This window comes from Syzygium oleosum, unplaced genomic scaffold (assembly GCF_021117445.2).
Source record: "Syzygium oleosum isolate NSW1041296 unplaced genomic scaffold, Sole_v2.1 Sole_v2.09, whole genome shotgun sequence".
NCBI classification, from domain to species: domain Eukaryota; kingdom Viridiplantae; phylum Streptophyta; class Magnoliopsida; order Myrtales; family Myrtaceae; genus Syzygium; species Syzygium oleosum.
In genome coordinates, this window is record NW_026607493.1 from 100,552 (window position 1) to 112,075 (window position 11,524).

The following is an 11,524-nucleotide window of genomic DNA, read 5'->3' on the forward strand; positions in this document are numbered from 1 at the left end:
AATCGGATATTCAAGGAGTTTTTGGATCAGTTCATCATTGTCTTCATAGATGATATTTTGGTGTATTCAAAGAGTCCCGAGGAACATGAGGTACACTTGGAAAAGGTCCTACAAACGTTAAGAGAGCATGTACTGTATGCTAAGTTTAGCAAGTGCGAGTTTTGGCTTAACCGAGTGGCGTTTCTTGGACACGTAATCTCCGGGGAAGGAATCTGAGTAGATCTTGTAACATCCTGAATTCGACCTACTTTCGTGATCAGTGAAATAGCTGTTATTTCTCATTTCATTTTAGTAAGTCTCGCCCGAAACTGATCATTCTCGGGATACTGACCAATAAGGAATGGCTAACTAGGAAAATAGTACGTGGACCCAAGAACTCGACCGTGAATCGAGCTCCAATTCCGAGGAACGATGAGGGAATATTTTGGGCCAATGTGGGCCGATCTAAGGAGGGTGACGGATTTGGTTTGGCCAATGATGTGCGATCGGATCGGGGGTGATTCTGCACGACCGAGAGTACGCGTGGCGAATAATCCTGAACTTGTTCCGGAAGATCGCGACCTCCCGAACTAGCGATAAATCCTCGCGTTCTCTTAGAAATCGAGACCGTCATGACTCGAGTAATCCTAAGCCGATACGCGTAACCCCTAAACAGCCGCCCGTTAGTGAGAGACGCTAAAATCGCAATTTGAGCGAAATTGATCGTGGAATTGAATCCGGACTTGAGTGTCGAATTTCACGGACGTATGCGACTATTTTGCAAGGACAATGTCGTATAAGTGTGGCCAATCATATTTGGGATCGGTTTGGTCGAAAAAAGAAATTTCGGACCGGAAGTGGAAAATTACCGATTTGCCCCTAAGCTTTATGTGTTAATTCCGAATTTTGGAGATTTTAATTGGTTTTATTCAGCCCATTGGTGCCGAAAATCATGGACAAATCGGCCCCCCATCTCCTTTGCTAATCCCTAAAATGCCCTTAGATATTTTTGTGTGAGATTGAATCTTGGCCATTGAAAGTGGATTGATTAGATTAAACTTCAAATATTGGCCATTGGATCATGTTTTTAGTGGAGTGGGTAGGATGGGAATTTTTAGTAGGTTTGATCAACCACCCCACTCACCAATTCTCAAAAACTCTCCTTTAATCTCTCTCTCCTCTCATTCTCACCACCGGCCACTCTCTCTCCCCTCTCTTTCTCGCCTCACTCTCTCCCTTTCTCCTCTCCCTTGGCCGCGTGAGGACACCGGAGCAGCAAGCCGCCATTGCCGCCCACCAGAACGCCTCACGCCGCCGCCATCCAGCAACCACTTCGCACCACCACCGCCATCCGACCACTCCATTTTTCTCTCTCTTCCTCATCTTCGTTGGCACCACCAGCCCATCCGCCACCCTTGGCCGCGTGAAGGCCCGCCCGCTGGAGCACCACCACCCATTGCTGCCGCCGCTGAACCGGTGTGAGCCAGCCCGTTCTCCCTCTTGCTCAGCCCACATTTGCAAGCTTAAGACCTAGTGAGTACAAACCCTAAACCCTAATTAGGCCATTATGCATTTCTAGATAGGTTTAGGGGTTGATTAGGGTATTTTAGGGGTTGACATTGTGGCTATTTTGGTAGCTTAATGTGATATTTTAAATGTGATTTGGTGGTCTAGAATGGGCGGATTAGTGGCTGATCATTGTGGACTTGATTTGGGCTAATATGTGGATTAATATGGGTGCATTGTGTGGGCCGTGTAGTGGCTGATTATGTGGTGAATTTTGGGAGCCTAATGTGATGATTTGGAGGTGGATTAGTGGCCTAAAGTGGACTGATTATTGGTTGGCCATTGTGGATTTAATTGGACCTTGTTCGGCTAATCTATGGCTTAATTGTGAATTACCGTGTGTGCCTTGGGTTGTCCATGTATTGGCCGAATGGTGCATGGTTCGGGATTGATTGTATGATGCCATGTTGAATGTTTGATGTGGCTACGAATTGAGAGGTATGGCGGGCCTTGAGTGTGCGTGATTATATCGATTTAATCGCATGAATTCGGGTGCCAATTATATGATGTGGCTGATTTAGATTCATTGGTTCATTGGGCATGTAAAAATATGAATTGAGCATGTGGCCAAGTTAAATTGAATGCTCAAATGTGGAAATTATGGATGTCTGAGTGTTGATTGTTATGGCCATGAATTGTGTATATCGAGCATTGGCATAACATGTGCATCATGTGAGTGTGCACGATTGGCATGAGCATGTGATCACCTAAATTGCTCTGATGCATTTTACGCGGGGTTCAGATAATAATTGGTGGTATGTATACGTGTGATCACATAAAACCCTGATGCGTGTTACGCGGGGTGTTGAACCCGTCCTGATGCGTTTTACGTGGGACGATGCCCGGACTACCGGAAGATGGCCAACCTGATGCGTTTTACGCGGGTTGTGTCATGAGCCTGATGCATTTTACGCGGGCTGGAGATCGATCGAAAAGTGATAGACCTGATGCGTTTTACGCCGGTCGGTGATAGATGGAAAGTTGGCACGTGTGCAAGTGTGCCGAAATGAACATGAGCATATGCATAGTGATGGCACATGTACAAGAGTGCATTAATGAGTGCAAGCATGTGCACGGCATGTGTTCGTGGCCAATTGATATGTGCGTATGTACCATTGTTGGGCTCAGTGCTATTATTATTATTATGTGCCTAACCTGCAGGGTCAACATATGTTTCATTTGGGCCCGAGGGCCTAAGTCGTGTGATTGCTCGAATGTGTGTTTGGTTAATACTTGTCCGGAGGTGCATGTTAGCCTAGTTTAGGTTTGGGGGGCCTACTCGCTAAGATTTATTCTCATTGTTGTTTAAACCCCCACTTTTCAGACCCTCGACCTTGAGATGGCAGAAGCACCGCTTTGTTTTGGGATCCTGTATCGCATAGAGCGATCAGTGGCCGAGTACCCCGTAGGAAACGGGGAGACTTATGTTAGGTATTATAATATTATTTGGGTCGATGAGGGCGGGCCAAAGCTCCAGGCCCATCCTTATCTCGCTTGGTGTTTCCGGGACCAGTTCGGCACCCACGGACCTTTTAGGACCTTCGATGTCCCGTTTGACGCGTTAGGCCAGTCGGATCCGCAGGCCGCTGATGGGGAGATCATGAGCCCCGCTGCCACGTCTGAGGAGGATTCCGATCCCCAGCTAGTCATCATCGGGATGGATACCGAATCCGAGGAAGAGGAGCCGTTGGAATGGGAGTCCGATCTCGAGTCGGAGCCGGAGCCCATGGAGCAGGAGCCAAAGCCGGAGGATGATTCCGGGGTGGAGTTAGTGGACGCCGAGTCCGAGCCGGATTCGATGGATTTCGAGTTCGAGTCGTCTGATGATTTGTCGGAGTCCTCAGGATCCGACCCGGACTGGTTACCCTAGGGTTTGTCCTTGACCATGGTTAGGTAGAGCCGACACCTTTTGATAGAGCCCTTTTTAGAGTTAGTGTCTGACCGCCCGAGCCACATACCCTTTTTGATGTTAGTGGCTACTGACCCTTTTTGGTTGGTGTATATTGTCTGTCAATGGATATTGTAAATCTCCTGGTATTAATGCAAGTTGTACTTATTGTATTTATCGCTATCCTTGGTCATGTTGTTTATTTATGTACCGGTGTTGGTTGCTTCCGCATGTGTTTCTTTCTCTGATTTTGGGTTTCAGGTCGGCGACGCGTCCTGGGACGTCGCACTGAAATCGACCACGGTAGGGTTGTCGCGTGCCGTAGGGTTCGGGGCATGACATCCCCCGTTGATTTGGTATCAGAGCAAGGTCAGCTCGATCTAACTCGGTCGAAGCCTGGAGTGATAAGGAGCGATGACCTTGGGTAGCTAAATAGGGAGACTTGTGTGCTACGTGTACCTCCAGACCGTTTGAATTGCGTGATTGAGTGATTGTTGTGAATGACCCGTAAAGTGCAGGTACGACAGGACCCAAGGTAAATACGCATATCTCTTGGTTGAGACTTCCTGCTGCTTGTGTTTGACTGCCTGCTGTGTGATTGTTGCTGTAATTCCTTGCCTAGGACCCTAGACTGGTATAGTTTGGGCTAGGTCTCTAATTCCTGAATGGAATTATAGTAGGTAGTTGAATGGTGAGGAAAAACCGTAGGGATGACCAAAGGAATGGGGACAAGAGGTCAGTCGAGTGCCATGGGCCAAGAAGCAAGAGACCCAAGCCTGGATGCAGTTATTCAGACGTTGCAAGAGATAGGAAATATGATGGGAAGGCAGGCTCAAGAAAGGGCCGCCAATATTGCCCAAGCTGCTGAGGCTACAGCAACTGCTGTTGTGAATGGAAACCAGGCCAATCAAGGGCAGGCCCTAGTGGTTGCAAATAGGCTGATGCACCAACTGGTAGAACAGTTTCTAAAGTTAAAGCCGCCAAAGTTTGAGGGAAAAGGTGACCCTGAGGCCGCGCCACGTTGGGTGGAAGAGTTGGAGAAGGTCTTCGAAGTTCTGGGGTGCACCGAGGCTGAGAAGGTGACCTTAGCGGTGTATCAGTTGCAAGATAATGCTAGTGATTGGTGGAAGGCCACCAAGGGAAGAGTGTTCCCTGATGGTGTCGCTCAGACTTGGGCCGTGTTTTCTGAGAACTTCTATGGAAAATTCTTCTCTGAGAGCGCTAGGGAAAGGAAACTAGCAGAATTTATGAGACTCCGTCAAGGACAGATGACCGTAGACCAATATGAGGCGGAATTTGCTAGGCTGTCTAAGTTTGCGCCAAGGATGGTAGATCATCCTGAGGATAAGGCGCGAAGGTTTCGGGATGGACTGAGAACCGACATTCGCAATTAGTTGATACCGGTGAATTTGAGAACTTATGAGGACTTATATGAGAGGGCTCAGGCTATTGAGCGGGATCAGGTGGATAGGGCCGCCGCTTTTGGATCGTAGTTTGCCCCGGCTAAGGACAACTGCCACTTCGGGAAGAAGCCGAGGGCGGGAAATAGGCGATTTGTCCCTCCCGTAAGAAAGAACATCGGGAAATCAAACCACCCGCAGAGCAAGTTTAGGGCATGTTTCAAATGTGGGAGTATGGATCACCAGATAAGGAATTGCCCCCAGCAACGTCCAGTAGGACTGCCGATGAAAGTTCATTAGCCCCAGGTTAGAAATCAGGCTGGGAATCCCTCGCCGGCTATTCAAGGTAGACCGCCTGCGCAAGGAAGGGTGTATGCAATGGCGCGAAGGGAGGCTGAAGACATGCCAAGCGTGGTCACAGGTACGGTCTCTCTATGTGCTCATGCTGCGTATGCCTTGTTTGATCCGGGGGCTACCCACTTGTTTATTTCAGAGTAGTTTGTGAGATTGATTGGAATAGAACCGGATGTGCTTGAGGTTATGTTGTGTATGACGACCCCTCTGAATGATAAAGTGTCATGCCCCGAACCCCATCGAGCTCGCGACATCCCTTCTTAGTTGAATTGATACGACGTCCCAGGAAAACATCGCCGACCCAAACGATCACAAGCACGTGCGGAAATGAATATCAAAACGCCCGTACTAAAAAGATGACGACGGGGTAGAGCATCAAGACAGTCAATGAACTAACAACATTAACCTATATACACTTTCAACGTACCAAGCATACAAACAACGTTACATACAAACTTAGCAAACGAGCATCCAAAAACCACCGACATAACAAAAAGGATCGGGTGGTTGGGTTAGCTTAGCTTCACTATAGGTCGACCCATCTTCCAAAAAGTGACTGGTCAGACCTAGTCTATACAACCCCTAAAATACCCTGGTGAAACCTAGGGATCACCCTCCTCCCATTCTTCTCCTGAGTCCTCTGGATCGAACCCCGAAGGAATACGTGGATCGCGATATGGAGGGATCGCCTGCAATGGTTGCACAGCAAACGGCTCTACTGGGGGTACTGTGAATGGCTTCTCATATGGCTCCTTGGGATCAACGATCTCGCCATCGGGAGGAATGATCGCCAAAGGGTCCCATTCGCCAACGCCATAGAAAGGGATGTCGAAGCTTCTCAGCGGACCTGTTTCCTCCACGCCATCTCGATAAGTCCACGCCACGTACGAATACGACTTCAGGTGTAATTCGCCCTCATCAACCCAAACAACGCTCGAGTGCCTTACGAAAGCTCGGTCGTCTCCTAAAGGGTACTCTACCTTCTGATGATCCACATGACTGGGGATCGCAAAATGAGGAGACGGGCCTCTTGGGTTCATGGCTGGGGGTCTGAAATTGTGGTTATACAACTATGAGACGAATCTCAATAAGTACACAACCCCAAACCCCACATAGGCTCTCACGTACCGCCAGGCAAAACATGCATAACACACACAACCAGTCATGCCAACAATCACATGCGATCCTACCTGGGATCCAGCATGCACATCCCTGCATGTCAGATAATAATACAGCCAATCCATTCACGTCCTTACTCATCAAACACTATGTCACGCGAGGCAAACCACACTCGCACACTACTCACACCATGCGTCAATTTTCACAAGTCTCGTGCATCAACCGAGTCCAGCTCATTCTCAACTTTCCATCACTACCGCGCCCGCGTAAAATGCATCAGGCTAACGGTCTTCTGACCTTGTCAGGCATCTTCACCCGTCGGGCCGGGCATCGTCACCTCGTCAGGGACGGTATCGTCTCGCGTAACACGCCTCAGGACGGAACCTACCCCGCGTAAACGAACACGCCTCAGGGTACCACTTTTTCAACCATTCAAATCATCTCGTACCATTGTACCACACGTACCACACGGCCACACATAACGCACGGCCACACAATCTCGCACCACATGTACATTTCACAAACACATATCACTATCACATAATCACGCCATATGGCCACACCTACTTGGCACGCAGCCTCATTACACGGTCACACCACCACACCTCACGGTCACACACATAGCACACGGCCACACATATTCAGTCCGACAATCACTTAGAAATCAGCCAACAATCATCCGCCACACAATCGCTCACACGAGCCCATTCAAGACATAGAATTACCAATCAAACTTACAATTCAGTCTAGGTCATTACGCATCACAACAGCCCTATCCGAGCCTTCTAAACCACACATATTCAGCCACCAAATCAGTCCACAACAACTATCAGTCAGCCCCTAACTAAGTCCCAAATCAGTCACTTAATTCATCCTAAACCGAGTCCTAAATATGTCCAGCAATACCCGAGGTCCTAAGGAGAGTTTGGGGAAGTCACTTACCTTAGAAAGGGGTGACAAACGGCTGGACAGGTGGCCGAAACAGTCAGCCCAGCAGCAGCAGCCAATCAGCGGCGCCGGCGGTCAGGTGGGCGTGCGGCTGCTACGTCGTGGAAGGGCGACGAATGGGCGGCTGGGGGCGGCTGTCACGCCCCGAACCCCATCGAGCTCGCAACATCCCTCTTTGGTCGAAGCATTGCGACGTCCCAGAAACATCGCTGACCCAACCCAAACATCAGAGACACATGCGGAAACGAGAATAGAAATCCTTGACTAAAAAGATGACGAAGGGGTAGATCATCATGACAGTCAAAGAACAACAACATTAGCTTTTATACAATGCCATCGAACCGGGCATACAAACATCATATTACAAACAAACTTAACAAACGAGCATTCATAACCACCGACATAACAAAAGGATCGGGTGGTTTGGTTAACTTGGCTTCACTATAGGTCGACCTATTCTACGCAACCCCTAAAATATCCTAGGGAAACCTAACGGTCGCCCTCCTCCCATTCTGCTTCTGCGTCCTCTAGCTCGTGCCCCGGAAGATCACTTGACCGCAATACGGAGGAATCGCCTGAGATGGTTGCAAGGCCTGCGGCTTCAATGGGGCACCATAGGCGGCTCCTAAAACTCCAAAAAGAGGAGGCGGGCCTGCTGGGTTTAAGGCTGAGGATCTGAAATTGTGGTTATACAACTATGAGACGAATCTCAATAAGTGCACAACCCCAAACCCCACATAGGCTCTCACGTACCGCCAGACGAAACACGCATAACACACAACGATCAACCATACTAACAAACACATACGATCCTACCTAGGATCCATCATGCACATCCCTGCACGTCAGATAATAATACAGCCAACATGCCACAATGATGCCTCATCCATATCACAAAACCAAAGCATGTAATAAGAATTCACATACATCAATGCATCACAGTCGTGCGTGCCTCGATTATAAGGCAAAACCCACTTGGGCACGTCCCATACCATGCCTAGCAGTTCTTACCCCATAATTGAGCACCACATCACTCGATACAAACCACACTCGCACACTAACTCACACCATGCGTCAACTTTCACAATTCTCACACGTCAAGCCAAGTCCAACTCATTCCCAACTTTTCCACCACCACCGCGCCCGCGTAAAACGCATCATGCCAACGGTCTTCTGACCTCGTCAGGCATCATCACCCGGTCGGGCCGGGCATCGTCACCTCGTCAGGGACGGCATCGTCCCGCGTAAACGAACACGCCTCAGGACAGAACTTACCCCGCGTAAACGAATACGCCTCAGGGTATCACTTTTTCCAACCAATCCAACCTTCCCATACCTTTCGTACCACGTGTACCACACGTACCACACGGCCACACATACACACGGCCACACGTTTGACACGCGAGCTCATTGTGCATTCACACCACCACACCTCACGGCCACACACGCACGGCACGCAACCATGCCATAATCAGTCCGACAATCACTCAGAAATCAGCCATCAAACACAAGCCACACAATCGCATATGCGAGATCATTCTAGGCACAACTATACCAACCAACGCACAATTCAGTCAATAATCAATCCACTTCACCACAGCTCATCCGGGCCTACTAAACCACACCTTTTTCAGTCCCCAAATCAGTCCACCACAACCTAATATCCACCCTCAATCTACGCTCCAAAACAGCCATACAAGTCACATAAATCGAGTCCTAAATGAGTCTTACAATACCCGAGGTCCTAAGGAGGGTTTAGGGGAGTCACTTACCTTATAAAGGCATGACAAACTGGCTGGACAAGGGGCTGGAATGACCGAACCAGCAGCAGCAGCCGAGTAGCGGCGCCGGCGGCCAGGCGGACGAACGGCGGTACCACCGTGGATGGTTGGCTGGCGGGCGGCGATCGGGCGGCTGGGGACGGCGATGGGGACATACAGGGCAGGGGAGGATGGCATGGGGTGGCTTAGTGGTGGCGGGGCTGAATAGGACGGCGAAATAGAGAGAGAGAGAGAGAGAGAGAGAGAGAGAGAGAGAGAGACAGGTGGGCGGTGAGGCGCGGCCGGAAAGAAGAAAAAGCGGTGGCGGTGATCGGCGGAAGGGCGGCGACCAGGCGACGGTGAGTTGGTGGCCGGCCAAGCTGGTTCACGCGCAAGGGAGAGGAGAGAGAGAGAGAGAGCCGATTGGTGGGGGTGAGGAGAGAGAGAGAGAGAAAATTATTGGAAAGAGAGAGAGGAAAAGATTATTTATAGAGGGCCCCCAATAATTGACTCTAAAACCCCACCGGAAATTACTAAAATACCCCTCTAACTACCCCTCCGATCCAATGGCCAAGAATTGATCTCATCCAAATCCAACGGCCCACGTTTAACCTTATCCAATAATTCAAGGGGCAAAAGAGTAATTACTCATGGGAGGAGAGGGCATTCTTATCCCTCTAATTTCGGTCATACAGGGTAATTCTCAGTCCCCCAACTTAATCCAATCCTCAAAATTCATTTGCGGTCCCAAGTGCAAAATGGTAATTTTTCCAGTCCCCAACCGAAATCCATTTTTTTTACAAAAACGGGTGGCCCCAAGGTTTGCCACACCAAAAACGCCATCGGCCGCTAAAAATTGTCACTTTCAAAATTCTCGATTCCCGGGCCCGAATTCTAAGAAATGACTAGAATCGAACAATCGCGACTTTAGCTTATCTCTTACTAACGGGTGGCTCATTGGGATTCCGCGCTCTTGGCCCAGTGACCGACACTAAGTCAAATCACGTTTAAGTTTGCTCGAACCAAAGCGACCTTGATTGTCATATAATTGCGAGGGTCTGTCGCTAGTTCCCTGCGGACACGATCAATTAAATAGATCGGTCTCTGTTAGTCCAAAACATTCCCTCGTCAATCCTTATGGTCGAAGATCAAACCAAGGTCGGGTTCTTTGGTCGTGCGAACTCAATCCCGCAATGGCCTTACCCCTAAGGTTAGCATCCCATGAATGCGCGGTTCCGGGTGAGATCTCACTATAAGTGCATTGGCCAAAATATTCATTTCATAAATCCCAGGAAAAGGATCGAAAATTCAGAATGTTACAGCGGTGATGGGGACATATGGGGCAGGGGAGGACAGTCTGGGGTGGCTCGGTGGTGGCTGGACCGAACAACACAGGCGAGACAGAGAGAGAGAGTGAACGGCGGACGGTGGGGCGCGGCCGGGAAGAAGAAGAAGCAGCGGCGGCGGACGGCTGGACCGGCGGCGACCAGGCGGCTGGCGAGCTGGTGGCCGGCCAAGCTGGCTCACGCAAGGGAGGAGAGAGAGAGCTTCTGTGGGTGGGGGTGAGGAGAGAGAGAGAGTGAATTATTGGAGAGAGAGAGAGAGAAATAAATTAATATATATAAGGTACCCCAATAATTGAACTCTAAAACCCCCACCAAAAATTACCAAATTACTCCTCTAACTACCACACCAATCCAAGGGTCACGGTTCGATCTTATCCAAATCCAATGGCCCACATTCAATCTTATCCAATAATGCAAGGGCAAAAGAGTAATTGCTCATGAAGGGAGAGGGCATTCTTGTCCTCCTATTTTCAGCCATAGAGGCTAATTATCAGTCTCCCGACTTAATCCAGTCCTCAAAATTCGTTCGCGATCCATAAGGGCAAAACGGTCATTTTTCCGATCCCGAACCAAAATCCATTTTTTTACAGAAATGGGTGGCTCCAAGGTTGGCCACGCCAAAAACGTCATTGGCCGCTAAAAATTGTCACTTTCAAAATTCTCGATTCCCGGGCCCGGATTCCAAGAAATGCTTAAAATCGAACAATCACGACTTTAGCTTATCTCTTACTAACGGGTGGCTCATTGGGATTACGCGCTTTCGACCCGTGACCGACACTAAGTCGAGTCACGTTTAAGTTTGCTCGAGCCAAGGCGACCTCGATTGTCATGTAATTGCGAGGGTCTGTCGCTACTTCCCTTAGGACACGATCGATCAAATAGATCGGTCTCTGTTGGCCCAAAATATTCCCTCGTCAATCCTTATGGTCGAAGGTCGAACCAAGGTCGAGTTCTTTGGTCGGGCCAACTTAATCCTGTTATGGCCTTACCCCTCAGGTTAACATCCCGAAAATGCGCGGTTCTGGGTGAGATCTCACTATAAGTGCATTGGCAAAATATTCATTTCATAAATCCCGGTAAAAGGATCGAAAATTCAGAATGTTACAACTCTTCCCCCCTAATAAAAATTTCGTCCTCGAAATTTACAACTATACCCAGCTATCC

At 49.1% G+C, this 11,524-nt stretch overlaps 1 protein-coding gene across 1 annotated transcript; it reads left to right on the forward strand.

The window, feature by feature from the left end:
• Window positions 1-4,143: 4,143 nt before the first annotated feature.
• LOC115680380 (uncharacterized) lies at window positions 4,144-5,338 on the forward strand. The gene is made up of 2 exons (XM_030604181.1): window positions 4,144-4,707; window positions 5,327-5,338. Exons 1-2 carry the CDS (start codon window positions 4,144-4,146, stop codon window positions 5,336-5,338), a joined length of 576 nt encoding a protein of 191 aa, XP_030460041.1.
• The last annotated feature ends 6,186 nt before the right edge of the window (window positions 5,339-11,524 follow it).

Coding starts and splice junctions, on each gene's coding strand:
- LOC115680380 (XM_030604181.1), top strand. CDS start 4,144: ATGACCAAAGGAATGGGGACAAGAGGTCAGTCGAGTGCCATGGGCCAA.